Genomic DNA, 20,456 nt, shown 5'->3' on the forward strand with positions numbered 1-20,456 from the left:
ATAGAAGGCAAAGTGGAAGGGATGCAACAGTGAGGAAGCTGCAGCAGATACACTAATCACAACTATGGCATGCCACACCTGCAGTTCAAGTCAGACTCACATTTATGTTCTACTGGTCATTTACCATCTAATATTTGTTATTTATAAATAAAATCTTTACAGAATGTAGTATTTACTTTGCAGACTTTAAACTTAATTTATGGGAGTTTTAAGTACACTACATTTTCCCATTCAGCCTGCAGTTCACCAGTTTCATGTTCAGATGGGCCACCAACACCAGCAGCAGCACTTCCCATTCATAAATGTTTACAAGATAATAAATACAAAGTAGCAGATGCATTGAAACCCTTGACACAACCAGAAGACTGAGTGTGGAGGGTACAAAACACCTGTGGTTGTGGGACTTTGGTGTGGCATGAATATGAAGCCAAGTGCGAAGGAAGTGGCAGTTGGACTGTTAAGGAGTATTTTTATGTGGGTTGTATAGGCTTGACAGAAGAATCACAAAGAGATTCCTGCAAAATTTGTGATAAAGTAGTCAAGTAATTAGACAGCAGAAAAGAGTGTATCTAGATGGTACAGTATATAGAAAATGGATATGAACAAGGCAGTGACAAAGGACATGCTGTACCAGCATGCAAGTGAGTTTGATGGTAGGACAGGGTTAGGATAGCCAAGACAACTGCCAGTGGATGGAAATCAATGTATGACAAAGTAATGCATATTGACACTGAATATTCTAGCATCCGGCAGCAAAGGCCATATGGCACTCAAGTGATGCATAGAAGCTGAGGAAGCAAATGAACTGACACGATTAAAAGAGATGGATGACAAATATGGAGATACACATGATAGGTTGATAACTGATGCCTTTCTGAAGCACATCTAAAAGTAACAGGCAAAGAAAAAATAGATAATTTTGCTTGTGACTACGTGGATAGGTGACTCTGAAGCTACAGACTGCATGTTTTTCAATGTTGGGTGGAGCCAGGATTCTAGGGGTTTGAATGGTGAGTGAATTTGAGCATTATAGCTCATTCAACCGGGCAAAGTTTGGTTGAGCCCTCATCCTATGAAGGTTTATTTGGCTCTCTGGACCCTACCTTAACCCACCTTGGAGTGGAAAAGGAGGTCTGGATGGTGACAGTGATGTGACTCAATATGAAAAAAGCTTGAGTGGTGAGTGAATTGTATGGTCCATTTCACTAGGAACTTTGTTGTTAGCTCTGTTTTTCTCCTTCTACCTATATTGGGATCTCACATCCCTTTTTATACTAGGAGTTAGGTTCACGACGTTAGTAATGTAATAAGCCTTTTTTTAATTCATCTAATCATGCCTAGTTATTGGTGCTGCTTAACCGTGGTCAGGCACAGGATAATATATATTGAAAACGTGGTGGAAAAGCACTGCATACAGTAGAGTGCATGGGAAAACAAACAGCAACACGAGACTGTTCGGCCAGACTGCCTAGGGAACAACTACTACAAACAGCAACACACTGTTGGTACTTTTGTGGCTGTCTGGCATAGGGAAGGTCATAACAAGCAAAACTAATCTATCAGCTAAAGACAGGAATAGAAAAGCCGGAAGGCTCCCCCAGTAACAGATCGCCAGCGACACATACCAGCACTGTAAACAAGAATCTCAAGATTGAAATTAATTTTCATTCATATCAGAAAAAATAACTAATACCATCTGGAATATTTACAGATGTAATGAAAATGCCTTTTTATTAACACACTTCTTTATTGGATAGGTCAGTACATACACAAATGCCTCTAACAATCAATAATCATTTATATACATAGAAGATAAGCTTTCAAGTGTGTATCTCTTTAGAGAAATAGTGCTGAACCCCCTATCACATTATTAAATCAAACTATATTGTCATCATCATAACTGGCTTTTCGGCATGCATAATGTGTCCCCTCATCTTCATTTAACTGATACATTTATGACAATATGCTTTTCACAATTAGCAGCACTCTTTAATATTTTCAACATTATTTCACCCATTTTACCAATGTCACCAGTTTCACCACTTCCATCTTACTGCTCCCAGTCATTTGGTACACTGCCATACGAGAACCTGTTAATATTTGAGGTTTTGGCTTCATAAATTTTTGATGCTTTGAGTAAGAATTGCAAGAGGTATAAAAGATTTTCCTCACGCCATCCTTTGGTGGGAAAATGAGGTTGGGATGTTGCTGATAAAGAATTTTGAGTGTAGAATTGTGGAGATTTCCAACTCGGTTAATCTTCACCAGTTCCCACTCTCTTAAAAGTCACACCACCAAAGATGTAGGTTTCTTACTTTCCTCAGGCAGACATATTTTCATCCATTTTACTGCGCTCCTTCTTGGTAAGTCCTGTGCGACGGTAAGTGCTACGTTCCTCCAAGTATTCGCGCGTACATCGGGCCTGTCAACAAATATACTTATCATCTCTCTCCCTTTCATGAATCTGGTGTGATGAAGACATTATAGGTACCTGTAGGAGCTAAACTTTCAGAGGCCTTATAATACAGTAAATGAAGAGAAACATCAGACAGGCAGTCTGAAGACAGGCACTTTTACTTATTAACCTATTTCTTTTCTCATCTCAGTTCTTCCAACTTCACAACATGGAAAATGTGAGTAAAAAAGAATATGGTGGATCACTGTTTTGCCACAGCACCATCAGTTCACAAAGAAACTGGACCATTGTATAAAACTATTAAAGGTGAAAATATAGTTTACTAATTAGCGCAGTGCATGTGAGGTGGAGATGGGGAGGGGGAAATTGAGGATGAGGTGGAGGAATGGGGTGGAGCAGTATATAATTGAATGTATTGTGAGTTGGAAAAAGGGTAGCCTGATGGAAGAGGAAAGGGTGACATGGTGGAACTTTGTTCAAGGACACAGCAGGATTATGGCATCAGGTTATGGAATGATACACAAAAAATATTTATATACCTTAAACTCCTCATCATTATACCACTTGCCCAAGCAGTCCCAAAGCACGGTGTTCTCTGCCCGACACTTATACACCATCGCAAAGCTGGAGTCTTTACAGCACTTGGTGAATTCTGAAAGGTAAAATTTATGTAGTAAAGTTTCAATGATAAACTTGCTAAATAATTACTATTTGCTTGATCTTGAATGAATTACATTTGATGAACACTTTTACAATGACCCCTACAAAAGCTGCATTACATTACTCAGTCAATAGCTAGTTTCCCTCAGCTGAAGAATAATGAACTTTCTCATCTGAAGATAATAATCTGGCAGTAAACACGATAAAGTGCCATGTTATGTATGAGCAAAAACAGAATGGTACAGATCATATTAAATATTCAACCAATTGCACAAGTGCCAAAGTAACCTTTTTAGTATACACTGTCAAGGTAAATTATCTTATCCTTTGAAAATTATCAATAAATTACAGTATTCTTAACAATGGCCACTAAAGCAGACTTTCAGTAAACCTGTATGGAAATTTTCATATTACACTCTACCTTCAACCTCTTTCGTGCACTTCTCCTGTCTTGCAATATCTCGCATCTTTTTGGGTATACAGACTTCTATCTCCACTTTTCTTAGACTTTTGTCATCTGGGTCACCTGTCAAGAACAATGAATATTTGAATCATCACTAGAACTGATGAAACAATGAAATGCATAAAACATTTAATAATAACAATGCAATTCTATCTCAGTCCTGATCTCTGCATTACTCAAAATTCTTGCATTAAGTAAATCTGCGAATGCCAAAGTTGTGAAAAAGTAGAATGATGCCCATATACAGTACGGTACTTTAGGCACATTTAAAAAGCAGCTCTATGACAAATCCCATATTTGAGCTCAATACAGTATCATGAATAGTATTGTAACCGAGCTTCATAATCTTTAAATACTGAATGAAAAAATACGTGTCCAAGAATTCCTTAACCTATGAAAAATTGGTAATGAAATGCAATATCGCTAATGAAGGTTACCTAATCCATGAGGTCCGCCCTTATTTTTGAAAGGATCACTTAGGCTTTCTACCCCCATCCTGAGGTAAAGCTGCTGCTGTAGTTCTGCTATCTAGTGCTCCTTATTGGCGACTCAAGTGTCAAAGTATAATGAATTTAACCTCGTTCGTCTCTTTCGGCCAGTTTTGTTTACATGTGAGTGACGGGAAAATAAATAGTCATGGTGATCGCGCAGGAACCAAAACAATAGTCACGCTGATGTTATTGTTCTAAGTTATTCTATCATGTTAAATAATAAATATATTTTTTAAATGATTATAACATTCGTGTACAACAGATGAGTAAGATTTAATATGAACAAAGCCACTTAAAATAAAGGAGCCTGACCAGTAAGGAAGAAGAAGAGTAGCGGGTGAGCGAAAAAGTGACGTTTACAAAATCGTTAGTACAGTCATTCCTTGTAAACTGTTTGTGTTCATTAACTGCAAGCGACTGCTCTGTACCTTGGACTGAGGACTGAATGGCTACGGTAAGTCAGACAAGTGTAAGTTAGGCATGATACTGCGTCGTAAGAGTAAGTTCATGTTGATTCAAATGTGTGCAGTCATATCATTTTATCTGCACGGTCCCATGTTGGTTGTCATTCTCATCTACTTTCTTTTCCCCCAAGTTCTCTGGCCCATCTCCCAGTGCTTCCTTAGTTCTCTTGTCTGCTTCATTCATCATTTTCTCTTCATCATGTCTGACATTTTATTGTAGCGGTGTCTTGCAGCACCTGTAATCTCAGCTCCCGTGCTCTCACGATAAATCTCTTGCTCGTACTCTAGACGCAGCTTCAGGAAGGCCAAGTTAAACCGTTATAAGCAGGCAGCAGAAAGCCCCTGTCAGTATCTCCAATTGGCCACAGTATTCTCGTACTCTTGCAACATTCATGTTAGGCGGGATGGAAGACAAGTAAAAAATACGAAGTTTTCTCCAAATCTTTTGTCATGATTGTTTGGATTCCAATCCCTGTGAAAGACAGGAACATAGGAACAATAAGAAATTAGTTTTATATCCTCCGACGGTCCTCATCGACATCGGCTCATCGTCTTCGCTGATTCAAATGTGTACGGTATTGTGTCATGCTAATATTTGCTGTTTTTATTAGTTCTCTTACACTCTCTTCTGTATTGTTGAAGTTAGATGAGCTGTGTGTGTGTGTGTGTGTGTGTGTGTGTGTGTGTGTATGTGTGTTTTGTTGCAAGTAGTAAATCATTGCCTTGGTAAGTTTTGGGTACTGCACAAACATTCTGTCATCAATGATGTTGCAGGCCACTAAGCAGTACCCTGACTTTCTTCCCTAATTCTTGCTGCAGTCAGACGAGGGGAAGACCGAGGATGAGATGGAGGGATGGAATAGGGAGGTATATGAATGAGGGGGATGTAAGTTGGGGGGAGGGGAGTGAAATGGGAGAGGGCAGGGCGACATGGAAGTGATTTGTTTGTGGCCACCCCTTACTGGATGAAGGCGTCTGGCTGTAGATAGGTAGATAGAAACAAGTTTACAGCAATAAACATTTCTGTCAGTTCCAGTAACCCCTACAGACACACACACACACACACACACACACACATATATATATATATATATATATATATATATATATATATATATATATATATATATATATATATATATATATATATATATTATACTCGTGTGACCGCCAGACGAATTTTCTTACCGTAGGGGAGGCCTTCTGTTTAGTTGGTTTGTTTTATCAGACGGAATTGGACTACTCCTACAACTTGAGTACTGTATCGTGGTTACATGAAATTTGATGGGCATTCGCTATGAGGTAGGAATGCGTCTCCTTGGTTAGTAGTGTATAATCACACCTACCCTGAAGTCTAGATACACTTGGCCATCAACTGAACAGAAAGAAAGGGTTGGGGATCTTTGTTTGGTTAGGAAATATATAGTAAAGGGAAAACCAGTCTCGACAACCCATCTCATCACAGTCCTCAGACTCGATAGGGAAGAAGAAGAGTGCCAGACAGCAGGAAGTGACTGACAAGGAAAGTGCCCAAACATTGCCTTAAAACCCGACATGCAACCGTCGATGTACAGGTCAGGTCTCTATTTTCGGCTCTAGATTAGGTAAAGAACAGACTGGTATGAATAAGCAGGAAGAAACGTTAGCTATAAATACTGTGTATAAAAATGAATCGGCACCTCCAATACTGGCAGCAAACTCTCAGTAAGTTACATAAGAAGCGGCGGTCCTCTCCCCCTCTCGCTCCGTCCCTCTCTCTCTCTCTCTCTCTCTACTACCTTGGCACGTTACCACTAGGGTAACAAGACCCCAGCAACACCTCTCTGCCGCCCTCCTCCATTGTCCCCCCCCCCAGTCTCCTTTGCATTTACCCTCCATCTCCCTCTATATCTGTCTCCCCTTTTATCATCATCCCCTTTCCTTGCTCTTGGACTCTAGCCTCTCCTCTCCCTCTCCCAAGCCCCACCTCCCTCTCCCTCTCCTATTCCCCTCTCCCTCCCTCTCCCATTCCCCTCTCCCTTGTTCTCGCCTTCCTCCTCTCTTCCCCCTCCCTCTCCCTTTCCCCTGCCATCCCACACTACAACACAACACTCATTTCCTATCACAACGCTATTTGGCCCGCGCTTGATCACGCTTCCCAACATACGGCGCTGATCTGTGCTCTCGTGGACATAAAGGTAGAGAATAATTAGCTGTCAGTCAATCCTTCATTCTGCCCCATTCGCTCTAGGGCATTGAGTCTAGGCTACATAGTCCAGTACATTAACGATTAGATGATCAGACTGGACCTACTTCCTTTGATGACATATACCGTAATCGAAAAACATGTGGCCCTACTCGCGGATTGGGTTTTGTTTGTGTGTCAGGGTGAGAGTTACATAGGTACAAATGTATCCTGTATAGCCACTAGAAATAGGTATAGTCAGCCTTAGTGTTACTTCGTTATTTTTATTATTGTTTGCTTTTATTGATATAGTATGGTTAGTTACTAATACCACCATCACCACAACACCAACATCACTGCTACGACTGCAATTACTACTACTACTACTACTACTATCCAACTCGGGGGTACAAGTTTAATTGGGTGCAAAAGTATGTCGTTTAATGTGTCTGTCTGCATAGCCCGTGTTCATTCAGATATGATTATGCAGACTCTCTCTCTCTCTCTCTCTCTCTCACACACACACACACACACACACACACACACACACACAAATAAGAATACTGTACAGTATAAAGCAAAATACCATATTGGGAGTTTATGAGGAAGACGCAGCGTCACCCACAAAAGCAATCCCATGTGGACATTGCTATGAGCGAACACCTTTTCTGTGAGTGAAAGATGGCTTGGTGGCGGGGCGGGTTTCACCGGATTACGTGTGTGTTTGAAAATGTTTAGAACTCTGGCCCGTATTGCTTGGATTTCGTAGCACCTCTTCCACATCTATTTATCATACCTGTTAGGCCGTTCAGTTAACACCTTGAGGCTCCTATGACGCAGCTAACAAACAAAATCGTCTGGCGTTAGCTGGAATATACCGTACTGAATTAGAGGATGAGGTTCAGGGATGGAATGGAGATTTCGTGAGAGGGGAGTGTGAGTTAGAGGGAGGGCACCCAAATGTTAGAGGTTGGCGACATGGAGACAATTATGTTTGTGGCCACCCCTTACGGAAGGCGTCTGACAGTGGATGGACAGACAGATATTATTGATGCAAACTATCTTGTGCATTACTAATGCAAGCAATGTCGACAGAGTGATTTACGTAACATAAGAGATTGTTAAGGTATATATATATATATATATATATATATATATGCAAAATAACGTTAATTCTAAATGAATTGAGAAAGGAATGGTTTAACGAAAGAGAAAGGTGAAGCAGTCAAAGCAGGCAGCGCAAGACAATTAGATAAGGAAACTAAAGATAAGATAGCCGTAAGGTATCGGTATTCCATTTATCTCATACGAACCTTCGACGTTATTCTCTCTCAGATACTTTCACAGTAACTAGGCCCAGATTATCGTCCTTTTGCAGCTTATTTCTCGTAACCTAGTGACGGAAAAAAAAGGTAGCCTAATACTACGGCTCTATATTATTTCCATAGCACTTCCCCGTGACTAGTAGTAGATTCTAGTAGAAGACTACATCGTCTCTACATTCTTTCCATTCCACTACTTCGTGACTAGCAGGATATTCTGGTGTATTTCTCCTGTTACAAATCAACATTCAAGATGGAGAGGTGACAATTTTAGGCCAAGTTAAAGCGAAAAGAGAACAGTTCACTGGGTTTTCCATCAGGTTAAGAAAATCGAGTTGGTGGGGGGAAAAAAGTACCAAAATGTTTGCTCTTTTAGACAAAGGGTTAAGCTTTTAATGGATAGGTCTAATCTTTATGTACGGTAACTTGTGTTCTCACTCATACCTTCCTCACTTTCGTTGTTTCTATTCCAGCAGAATGAGGGAGGGGAGTGGAGGTCGAGGTGGAGATGGAAGGAAAGGTGAACCTCTGATAGTGAAGTATAAGGGTGAAGTTCCTCCCCCACCCATCCCCAACACCAACTATGCCTCATTCATCCTCAACATCTTCGCACACCACGGCAATAAAGTAGCCTTGGTAAGTGGTCAGTAATTTATTTTTATTATCTGAACACTCTGAGCCCTTTATTTCCCAACCCTGTTGGCTCCTTTGAAATAGGGACATGAATTGTACAGTGTCGGTTGCGTGTCGGGAGAAAGTTGCCAGGGTGCTTCCTTGCCAGTGATGCCTGTGATTATAACCTGCCCTTTATAGTTTTTTGGCCATGTATTTCTCTTCTAAGTCCTCTTGTTATCAGAGATTTTTTTTTTTTTCTGTCATAAGTCTGTAACCTACCTACCTTCCCTCCTCCAGGTAGACGCAGGTACCGGTAAACACCACACGTACCGGGACCTGTGTCAGTTGTGTGTGCGTGTGAAGGTGGGGCTGGGGGTCGCCGGGGTGGGGGCAGGGGAGGGCGTTCTGCTCTTGACTCCCAACCACATAGACTTCCCCATCGTTGCTTTCGCCGTGTTCCTGACCAAGGCTGTCTGTGTGCCTGCCAGCCCCAAGTTGATGCCTGGTGAGCTGGGTGGAAATCTAGCGGTCTATATGCTAATCTATATCTATTTATCTGTTTTTACTTATGTTATCTGTCTGTCCATATGTTTATCTGTCTACCTATCAGCCTATCTATCAGTCTACTTGTCTGTGTTTGTCAGTCTGTCCAACTGTCTCTGTCCATTTTTCTTTCTTCATGTGTTTATGAATACATTGTGTGTTCATCTTTAGGGGAGAAAGAAGTCTTTTATTTGTCTCTCTCTCTCTGTCTTTGTCTCTGCCTACCTATGTCTGTCTGTCTGTCTATTTATCTATCTGTGTGTCTCTATCTCTGTCTGTCTGTCTTTCTTTCACTTACACCACCATCTAACCCCTCATTCTATTTCTTGTCCAGAGGAACTATCGCACATCCTACAAGTAAGTGGGGCCAAGTGGGCGGTGGTGCACGAGAGCCTGGTGGACGTGCTGGAGCGTGCCACGTCCCTGCTGCCCCCCGCACATGCACTCTCCAACATGTGGGTCCTTGGCCATGCATCGGGATATACCTCACTTGCAGAGCTGATGAGGAGTAAGGAAGGGGAGATTAAAGAGGATGTGGAGGTAAGTGAGAGGAAGCTTGGAGAAACAGAAAAATAGGGGAGGGAAATGGAGGAGGCTGGAGGGGTAAGGGAAATATAGGAGGGGTGGGGGGGATGGAGAAGTGGCGGGTGAAAGGTAAGGGAGGTGGGGGAAGGTAATGACGTAAGGGTTGGGAGTAAGGAGGAGGATTTTGGAGATGATGGTGTGGAGGTTAAGTTTATGAAGGAATTTGGGAGAAATAGGGGAGAAAAGTAGGTAACAATACAGGTAGTGAAAATAATAATGGGTATAAAGATGATAATAATAATAGTAACAGTACGAATACCACTCCTCTCCCCACAGGACTTCAACGCGAGCACAACGGTAGCGATGATGCAGTTCTCCTCAGGTACAACAGGCCTGCCCAAAGGTGTTCTACTCTCACACATAAACCTACTTGTCTCCTTCATGCAGAACAGGTGTGTGTGTGTGTGTGTGTGTGTGTGTGTGTGAGAGAGAGAGAGAGAGAGAGAGAGAGAGAGAGAAGTGGTTATGGTAGGAGTACATGCGAGTGTGTATGTGTGGAGGTGGGTAAGAGTAAGGTAGGTGCATATTGATTTAAGTTTTCCATACTCCTTTCTAGTAATCCTTCTTACTTTTTCCTGCCATCTCACAATTTCTTCCTCTTCCCAGGTACCTTCGCGAGACCTTAGGGGGCAGTGGCCCCAATTCATCAGGGACATTGCAAGCCACTCTTTTGCTGTTGCCATTGTGTCACAACTACGGGTACAACATGACGATAAACACACTGTCTGCTGGGGGAAGGGTAGTGATGATGCCGAAATTCTCCACACACGCTTTCTTCACAGCCATACAGGAGCATAAGGTAGGGAATGGGGTGTATGGAAGTGTATAAAAGGTGTATATAGAAGGTATTAAGGGATCTGGTTATAGTTAGATAGATTTGTAGATATATAGGCAGTAAATGGAGCACAAGGTGGAACAGGGGAATGTATTGGGATGTATAAAAGTGTATTTAGGTCTATAAAACTGAACTGGGGGATATGAAAAGTAGGAGTGTATTGGATGTATGTAGGCTAACATGGGGGTGCTTTGATTGTATTAAAGTGGGAATGCATTGAGGTGCATGAAATGTGAGAGTGTATTGTAGTGTGGAGAAGTCTGTCCCTTGATTCTAGAGACATAAATTATTCAGATGTAAGAAATACACTCAACTCTGAAAACAGCTGAAGCACATCAGTTCAGAATCTTAGTGGTGCCAGATAGTGCTACATGCACCCCCCCAAAAAAAAAAAAAAAAAAACAACATATATTAACCTCTCCCTCCCTCCTGCCTCCTCCTCCTCCTCATCATCATCATCATCATCATTACCATTCAGTGTCTTCTAATTTCCTTCCACAGATCACCTACGCACCTGTGGTCCCTCACCTAGTGCGGCACCTGTTGCAGTCGGAGGCGTGGGGGCGCTATGACCTCTCCTCCCTCAAGTCCATCTCCAGCGGATCAGCGCCCATACAGTCACACACGCTACAGGCATTCATGGAGAAGGTCAGTGTATGACTGGAGTGAGCAAACTGGCTATATAGAGCCAGGCAGTTAGTCAGTCAGTCACTCAACGAGTCTGTCAGTTCTTCTATCCTAGCAGTCAGTCAGTCAGCATTCTGTCTCACCTATGGTTGACCTCCTTCTTGCAGAGTATAAAGGTTAATCGATCAGTTAGTCAGCCAGTCAATCAGTCAGTCACCTGTTCTATATCATGAAAGTAAAAAAATCAGTCAAGAAGTCTACTATCTCTCGTGTCTGCTGTCCTTACTGATCAAAAGATCAACCAACCACCCAATTAACCAGTCAGTCAGTTAGCTTTCTTTTTATCCTAGCAGCCAAAAAGCCAATCAATCAGGCAATCAGTTTGTTAGTCAGTCAACACTTTTATCCTAGCAGTCAAGAAGTCAGTCAGTCAGACAGATAATTAATCATTCAGCCAGTTAGTCTTCCTGAACTCTTCATTTGTCTTAGTAATTGAAAGGTCAGTCAGCTAGTCAATCAGTCTCACCTAACTCTGCTGTCCTCCTTGGTTCAGAGTGGCCGTGGAGCCAGTCAGGGGTACGGTATGACTGAGACCTGTGCAACAGTGACAATCAATGGGGGACCCGTGGGGTACAAGTTGCATTCTGTTGGAAGAGTCTTGCCCTACTTTGAGGTCAAGGTGGGTGCACAGGCCTTAGTCATGAGCAGTATCATCATCAGCATCAGTAAGAGACACAGTAGCATCAGCGTGGCATCATTGTCATCATGAGCCGCAACAGCAGCATCTTTATCATATTTTTCGTTTTCGTTTGTCATATTATCATTGTCGTCATCGCTATCATTATCAGGAGCAGCTGTAACGGTTACATTTACCTCATAATCTTCCATTATGGTCATCTTCATTTTTGTTTTGTTCATCCTGATTATCCCATCATTGTTGTCATTGTCATTGATGTCACTTCATCGTGTTGCTTGTCTTTTCATCATCATCATCATCATCATCATCATCATCATCATCATCAACAGGGGACATGTGGGCTACAAGATGTATGTTGCTGGTAGTGTCTCACTGAGAAGCCAAGGTGGGTGTACAGGCCATAAAACCATGAGCACCAGCTATTTCATCGTAATCACAATCATCATCATTATCAGAGTGCGTCCTCCCTTCTCGTATTTTGTTGTTGTGCGATTTATATTGGTATCACGTAAGAATAGCTTATGTAGTGCCTTCCAATGCCACACCTGGCAGAGAAGTGTTGCAAACTTTTGCTTTGGTTGTACCAATAAAGAAAACGTATAATAAAAGGAAACATTCATATTTAATGTAAACTAACCTGTATTTATATTCCTTTGCAATTTTTGTGTTAGATTTTACCTTATTCATTGTTTGTCTTTTCCCCAAAATTAGTGGATGGAGGCAGTTGTGAGACGGGTTGATGATAAGGCAGAAGTGTCTCCTTGGTTACTAATCAAACTTACCCAACAATATTGATACACTTGTCCGTCAGTTGACCTGAATGGGGTTTAGGGATCTTTGTTGGGATAGAGGAAATGCGCTTTTAGTTGTTTTGCTGATGATGCTTCCCTTTCAACAGGTAGTGGACGTGGAGACAGGGGAGACTTTAAGTGAGGGTGAGGAAGGTGAGGTGTGCGTGCGGGGTCCTGCAGTGATGCTGGGTTATGCTGGAGACCCCAAGAGTACCAGCGAAATGTTGGACTCTGATGGGTGGCTCCACACGCAAGACCTCGGCAGGCTGGATTCTGATGGATTCCTCTTCGTCACTGACAGGATTAAGGATATTATTAAAGTTAAGGGGTTCCAGGTGGGTTCATGAGTGGCTTTATCCCCTTTAGTAGGATTGAAGAGGCTTTGCAAAGTTTCAGGTGACTGAGGAGGATTTAAAATTTTTAAAGTGAGTTTGAGAAGGATTCAAGAGGTTAAAGTAGATCTGAAGAGGGTTTCAGTGGTTTTAAAGTTGATATATGAGGTTCTAAATAGATATGAGGATACTTTAAGGTTTCAAGTGAATCTAAGGAAACTTGAAGAAGCTTGAGGTAGGTTTGAGGGGGCTTTGAAAGCTTTGAGTAGATTTACAGAGTTCATTTGGTTTTAAGTGATCTTTAGAAAGTTCAGAGTGAACCCATGTAACCATCACTCAGTTCCATTGTCCAGTACAATTTATCCACGTTAGCAATACCTCATCTTGCTGGAGAGTGACACCTTCACTTGGTGACACTGATATGACCGAGCAATGAAGCAGCTCTGTTATACAAACGTCTCTCCTCCCAAACCCTCAAAAGGAAGATGATGAACTGCAGCCTCAGCTAACAATCCACTGGGTTCACGTTCAGATGAACCTGAGGTTGCAGTTACTAATAGGCCAGTAGTACCACCTTCACCAAAATTAAGCCACTTCTCCAGTTTTCAACATATTCACTTTTTTACCTTACTGTTACCTCCTCTACCTCCCCCAGGTGAGCCCTACGGAACTAGAGGGCGTGCTGAGGGAAGTTGAGGGTGTGGGTGAGGTTGCCGTGGCTGGAATCCCTAGCAGCAGGTACGGGGAGGTACCGAGGGCGTGGGTAGTGCCTAGAGATGGTGCCACACTCAACCCTCAGCATCTACAGGAATATGTCACAGGTGTGTGTGTGTGTGTGTGTGTGTGTGTGTGTGTGTGTGTGTGTGTGTGTGTGTGTGTGTGTGTGTGTGATAACATACAGATTCCATTGTTATGTATGAATTAATTGTTATAATAATGTTCTGCCTTACTGAATGAGAGCTTTTTGTAGGCCTTTTTGTATGTATAAATAAATGACTTGTAAGGACTCTTTGTTCTGTATGAATTATGTCTTGAGATGTTGTAATGAATGATTTATATGAATGATGTTTAAGTAAATAATTATGTGTTTTGTTATACTAGATAAGCAATGTAATGATGAAGTGCTTTATATTGTGCTGTTATATTGTTCATGTATGGGGGTTTGAAATAAGGACAGAATTTGTATTAATGGGTGAGCAGTATAATAATGCTGTGTTTTGTATTGTGCAGGCCGTGTGTCTAGCCATAAACAGCTGATCGGCGGTGTGGAGCTGGTGAAGGAACTGCCCAAGAATGATATAGGAAAGGTGGCGAGGAGGAAACTAAGGGAAAAATACCTAGCAATGCACTCCAAGCTCTGATATCGATACTACTGTTACATCTGTGGCTGTTTCAACTCTGCTACTATTATTTCTGTCACTACTGCAACTACTTATATGAGAGAAGAAGAGGAAACATACCAAGGCCTATTCTTGTACGTTCCTAGTGATTATACAATGGTGAGGCTTTGTTATTTTTGTGAAATCTTTAGGGGATTGTATTTGTGCCTAGATGCTTCGATAATATTATTACTAGTAGTAGTAGTAGTAGGGGTAGTAGTAGTAGTAGTATAAGTAGTAGTAGAAAGTAGTAAAAGTAGTAGTAGTAATGTACAAGTTATTAAAGGAACAACAGATATAACTGAATAGAATTAAGACAGTTATATTTGCAGGGGAAAATTTATGATATTTAATAAAGTGACAGTTCACCTGTAATAACCCTGCCCTTGCGTGGAAAAGGAGGTCCGGATGATGATAATAATATGAATAGGGGATAGCGTCAATTGGTCACTCAGCATTGAAGACAAGAATTCAAATCTCCACCACCACCACCACCATCACCATCACTCGAGGATATTAATTAAACATAGTGATGTTATTGTTCTTTCACCTTAACTTGGCCCATATTTTCATACTATTGCAGCTTATTTCACTGTGCTCAGGGGCAGGAAAATACAGTGCCACGACTATATATCGTTTCCATAACACTTCTTGATGACTAGCATCATATTCTAGTATTAGTCTGTTGTTACGACTCAGGATTCAAGATGGAGAGATGACAATTTTGGCCAAATTAGAGTAAGAAGAGTATAGAGATGTGTAAATGTATGAATATTATTGTACTTAAATTTGTATAATAATAATTGTCTGTGTTAACTGTAGTATTATCATGCTTAGTGATAATCGTTTACCTTTATCTTGGCTTATTAATGATAAAAGGGAAACGTAAAGAAATAAAGAATGAATTTCGATTTTTCTACGCGCCGAGGGAAAGAGGGAGGAGTGGGGGGGGGAACCACCTGACAGGTATCTTCCTCTTTTATTTTTGTCCGAAACTTTATGGGTTGTGTGCGTTGCTGCCCGACACTCCAGAACACACACACACACACACACACACACACACACACACACACACACACACACACACACACACACACACACACACTCTCTCTCTCTCTCTCTCTCTCTCATTAATTTGCGTATCATTTTAATGAAAAAATAAGACAGCTCTTACATTCGGTCTATCAGTCCGTCTATCAGTTTTATCTCAATGTCTTCGTATTGTTCTCAGTTTATCTGTTTTTCTTTTTCTGGCCTGATAACTCCTGATAGCTTGCATACACCAGTCGTACAAACAAGTGTGGCATACTCGCTCTCTCGTACACACACACACACACACACACACACACACACACACTCTCTCTCTCTCTCTCTCTCTCTCTCTCTCATTAATTTGCGTATCATTTTAATGAGAAAATAAGACAGCTCTTACATTCGGTCTATCAGTCCGTCTATCAGTTTTATCTCAATGTCTTCGTATTGTTCTCAGTTTATCTGTTTTTCTTTTTCTGGCCTGATAACTCCTGATAGCTTGCATACACCAGTCGTACAAACAAGTGTGGCATACTCGCTCTCTCGTACACACACACACACACACACACACACACACACACACACACACACACACACACACCGTCACTCTGGCGCCACTGAGTCCAGACGGGATGGGGGCGGGGGGGAGGAAGGTGAGAAAGAGAGAGAGAGAGAGAGAGAGACGGGGGAGGAGGCAGGAAAGAGAGGGAGGGGAATGTATGAGAAAAATGGGGAAGAACACATAGAGTATATGTAGATATAGAGAGAGTACAGGAAAAAGTGAGGAGAGAAAGCATTGAAGGAGAAACGAGTTAAGGAGGAAGTGAGGGATGGGGAAGGAAGGGAGGAGTTGAAACAGAAGGTAAAGAATGGGGTAAGGTTGTTGGGCAGGGAGGGAGGGAGGGAGGGAGGGAGAGAGAGGTGGGGTAGGTAGAAAGGTATATAAGTAAGTGGGTATATAGGAATGGAGGGAGGTGGGTAGGTAGTTAAGGAAGGAGTAAGAAAATCGAGGTAGATAGGTAGGTATATGGAAGAGTAGGTAGGCAGATGGGAATGGAGGGAGATGGGTAGGTAGGTAGGGTGGGGGAGCGAGACAAGGAAGTAGGTAGGTAGGTAGGTAAGATGCTACCCAGGTGGAAAGATGGTTAGTAGGCAGGGAGGTAGGTAGGCATGTAGAAAAGTAAGGGTCTTGGCAGTTAGGTAGGTAGGAAGGTTGATAGGTAGACAGGTGTGTGGATAGGTAGAAAGTTGGTAAGGTAGTGTGTAGGTAGATAAATAGGTGGTGTGTCGGTAGATAGGTGTGTAGGTAAGTAGGGAGGTAAGTTAGTGCTTTGGTAGGTAGGTAGGCAGGTAAATATGATAACATTGAGGTAAGCTGGTATTTAAAGATAACAGAATATCTTTTTGTAATCTGCTATTGATGCCGGCAGGAAAAAGGAAAACGATGCATTAGGAAAGAATAGGTTATAGAAGAGAACGAATGGATGTTATTGCATGAATACATTATTGGTACTGTTGGATAGATAGGTAGATATACAGACTAATAGCGAGGGAGGGAGAAATTTAATTATAAGCTTAAGTAATGTTCATTTTGGTCTCTCTCTCTCTCTCTGAAAAACCTTTATCTAGACATTCAGTAGGAAAACAGAGAGGGTGGGGGGCTTGATTTATGAGAGAAGAGCCAGAGGTCAGTGAATTGGGTAAAATCAGAGCAAAAAGACAATAGGCTATCCCCCTCCCTCCTACCCCTCCGTTGTAGAGTGAACGAGCATCCCAAAGAGAATTTCACGAGACGTCTCTATAAATCAACTAAAATAATTTGCAGGAAAGCTTGCAGGTGAATAATATGAAAATAAACATGTAATAATTCGGAAATACTTTGACAGGACAGTAAGAAGTTAGCTATGATTTTTTAAAAGAGATTTTCACACAACAGTCAGAAGTTAGCCCAAAATTTGATAAAAAAATTCGCAGGACAAAAAAAAAAAGTGCCTGAAGTTCGGTCTCTCTCTCTCAACGTGAACCCGGTAGACTGCTGACTTAGGTTGTCCTTCCCCTGCAGTCCACCATCCTTCCGGGAGATAAGGAGGTAATTGAGGGGCGTTTGCATTGCCAGGCAGTTGATAAATCCGATTATTTCAGTGCCTACACGTGAAGTCGTCTCTGCAGCACCTGAGAGGCTACTTAAGGGTTATATAAGACGATGTGTTATAGAAACAGCTGAAAATTGATGATATGAAGGATGGAATGGTTGGAGAGAGAGAGAGAGGAGAAAGACGGATGGAGATGGGGAAGGGACAGTAGGAGAAACAGAAGTAGAGGTGTAGGGAGAAGAAGGTGAGAAGTAGGAGGTACACACATAGGAAGAGTAGAGAGAGGAGAGGAAAGAGGGAATGGTGGAGAGGAGAGAGAACATAAGAAGAGAGGAAGACTGCAGTTGGCCAGTTGGCCCATGCTAGACAGCTCCTTAAAGAGGAGAGGGGGATGGAAAGAGAAAATGGGAGGGATGAAGAAGCTGATAAAAATGAAGCTGGAATAAGAGGAGGTGCTCATAAGGAAGGGAGAGGGGGAGAATAAGAGAGAGAGAGACGTATAAGGGAGGGGAAGAGAGAGAGAGAGGAGTAGAAGTGGGAGGGGGAGAGAGAGACGTGTAAGGGAAGGGGGGAGGGGGAGAGAGAAAGAGTTGGGTAGGGAGGAGGGGGTCGGACATTCCATCTGAGGACGCTACCACAAGGACGCCACCCAGACCTTTCTTTGTGGTCGGACACTGCCCCCTCCCCCTACCCATCCCTCCCCCCTTACCTTACCTCCAGTTCCCCTCCCCCTTGAAATTCCCCCTACCCTTCCTCACCCCCTCCCTTTCTCCTTTCCTCTGCCTCCTATCTTCTTCCTTCTATCCCTCCTCCCTGTATATCTCGCCGACCCCAGCTGACCTCCTCCCCATCCTTCCTTCTGTCGCTTTGTCTTCCCCTCCCCCTCTGCCATGCTTTCCTCCCCCCTCCACCCCCTCCCTTCCCTTCCCTCTCCCCATCCTTTCCTCCATCCACTTCCCCATAATTTCCTCCATTCCCCCTCCCTCCCTCCTCCCCCTCCCCATCCTTTCCTGCTCCTTCCCCCTCTCCATGCTTTCCTCCTCCCCCACCCCCTCCCATTGTTTTCTCTCCCATCCTTGTCTCTCTTCCTGCACGTAATCCTTCCATCCTTCTCCCTATCACCATCCCGTCTCTCTCTTTCTCTCTCCTCTTCCTCCCTTCCCTCTTCAGTTTCCTACTTCCTCCCCTTCTCCCCACTTCTTCGGACTTCTCTTCCTCCTCCTCCTTCTCATCATCAGCATCACCACCATCACCACCATCACCACAAGCGCCGCCACCACTACCACCATCATCATCATTATCATCTTTTCTTCATATTCTCATTCTTCATCCTCTTCACCTCCTCCAAAACTCCTCCCTACCTCCTTTTCTTCGTTTATTACCTGCAGCCTACCCCCCCCCTCTCTCTCTCTGATAAACACATGGAAATAAGGCCTTGGTCTGAAGGAGTTAAAAGAGTGTGATTGTGTATGTGATGATGATGATGGTGATGATGATGAGCCTGTAATAGGTCTGGGTGTTGTCATCATCATTATCATCATCATCATCATCATCACCACGCCGGCAAATAACGGGCCCTCCCTTAATTGCTAAGTCAGGGGTGATGATGAGGGGGGATAGGGGGGTATTTACAGCCTCTCTCTCTCTCTCTCTCTCTCTCTCTCTCTCTCATATAGACCACCTCCAGACGAAAAAGATTTGTTTTATTAAAGGGATTAATGGTGTCTTCGTTCCTTCTCCACTCTGAAAAGTCTCTCTCGTCTTAAGAAAAAGAAAGAAAAAAGTCTCCGGTTTCAAGAGATATCTAAATGATGATGATGATAATGATGACGGTAGCGGTGGTGGTGGTGGTGATGGTGGTGGTGGTGGTTGGTGATGATGGTGGTGATAGTGGTGATGATGATGGTGGTGGTGGTGGTGGTGATGATGATGATGATGGTGGTGTGGTGGTGGTAGTGGTGATGGTGGTGGTGGTGGTGATGATGGTGTGGTGATGGTAGTGGTAGTGATGATTAATTTTCCTTTCATGGTTTGTTTCTCAATATGGGTATCAATTTTTACCAGCGTTCTTTGTACTCTCTTGTTTTTCTTTATTTGTAGTAGAGAGAGAGAGAGAGAGAGAGAGAGAGACGAGGGAGCTAGACAGATGGAAAGAGGAGGAGGAGGAAAGCTTGAGGGAAAGGTGGGAGGAGGGGAAGGGGAGGGCGCCCTAGGGTAAAAAAAAAGAAAGAAAAAAAAGCCACATACAGGAGTCAGGGTCGGGCAAGGACGCGGCTCTCTCTTTCTCTCTCTCTCTCTCTCTCTCAAGGGGCTAATGGGTAAAGCAAACATCTTGGGAATACCTAACATCTTACATAACTGACTACCACACTGAGAGGAGCACAGGGCCGCATTCTCGTGTGGTTAGGAAGCTTACTAACACCTCATCCTTACCGATTTATTTCTGGCTCTGCTCCGTAACTGTTTCTTGTGTGTTATTCTCGTATGGTTAGGAACCTTACTAACACCTCTTCTTTACCGATTTATTTGCTTCTACTCCATTACTATATGCCTATGTGTTACTCATGCAATCTATACCGATATTAAAAAGATCTCAAAAGGAAAGAATGGATATTAATATGTAACCTGGAAAATAAATCGCTAAGGAAGAGGTGCTAGGGAGACTATGGGTTTGAGTTATGACCGATGCATCTCTACCTTGGACTGACGTTGCTAAGGTTTATTTATTATATTTATTTTTATTTATTGAGTTATTTTTTCATGAGGGAACTAGATAACTTGAATAATTTGAATACTTTTGTCGTGATTGCGTGAAATTTGGCAAGTCTAAGTTATTTGGCGGAAATAAGTCTCCTTGGTTACTAGTCAGATTTATCCATCAATCCGACTACTTCTGGCCATTCACAGATCTAAAAGGTTTCTTCCTTATTTTCCCACTGTACTTAGT

The 20,456-nt window shown here is 42.5% G+C and overlaps 2 protein-coding genes across 2 annotated transcripts; one reads left to right on the plus strand and one right to left on the minus strand.

The window, feature by feature from the left end:
- Positions 1-1,743: 1,743 nt before the first annotated feature.
- On the minus strand, positions 1,744-4,147 carry LOC145411524 (COX assembly mitochondrial protein homolog). The gene is made up of 4 exons (XM_080281535.1): positions 3,977-4,147; positions 3,498-3,602; positions 2,956-3,068; positions 1,744-2,422 (listed from the first exon to the last, which is right to left on the minus strand). The coding sequence occupies exons 1-4, from the start codon at positions 4,032-4,034 to the stop codon at positions 2,321-2,323; spliced, it is 378 nt and encodes a 125-aa protein (XP_080137661.1). The 5' UTR covers positions 4,035-4,147; the 3' UTR covers positions 1,744-2,320.
- A 5,380-nt stretch (positions 4,148-9,527) lies between these two features.
- Positions 9,528-14,440, plus strand: LOC145411568 (luciferin 4-monooxygenase-like). The gene is made up of 8 exons (XM_080281578.1): positions 9,528-9,678; positions 10,000-10,115; positions 10,330-10,522; positions 11,060-11,206; positions 11,739-11,864; positions 12,781-13,008; positions 13,661-13,826; positions 14,236-14,440. The coding sequence occupies exons 1-8, from the start codon at positions 9,592-9,594 to the stop codon at positions 14,364-14,366; spliced, it is 1,194 nt and encodes a 397-aa protein (XP_080137704.1). The 5' UTR covers positions 9,528-9,591; the 3' UTR covers positions 14,367-14,440.
- Positions 14,441-20,456: the final 6,016 nt, after the last annotated feature.

Source organism: Coenobita brevimanus, chromosome 90 (genome assembly GCF_032717465.1).
Source record: "Coenobita brevimanus isolate Jiangsu-jjx chromosome 90, ASM3271746v2, whole genome shotgun sequence".
Taxonomy (NCBI): domain Eukaryota; kingdom Metazoa; phylum Arthropoda; class Malacostraca; order Decapoda; family Coenobitidae; genus Coenobita; species Coenobita brevimanus.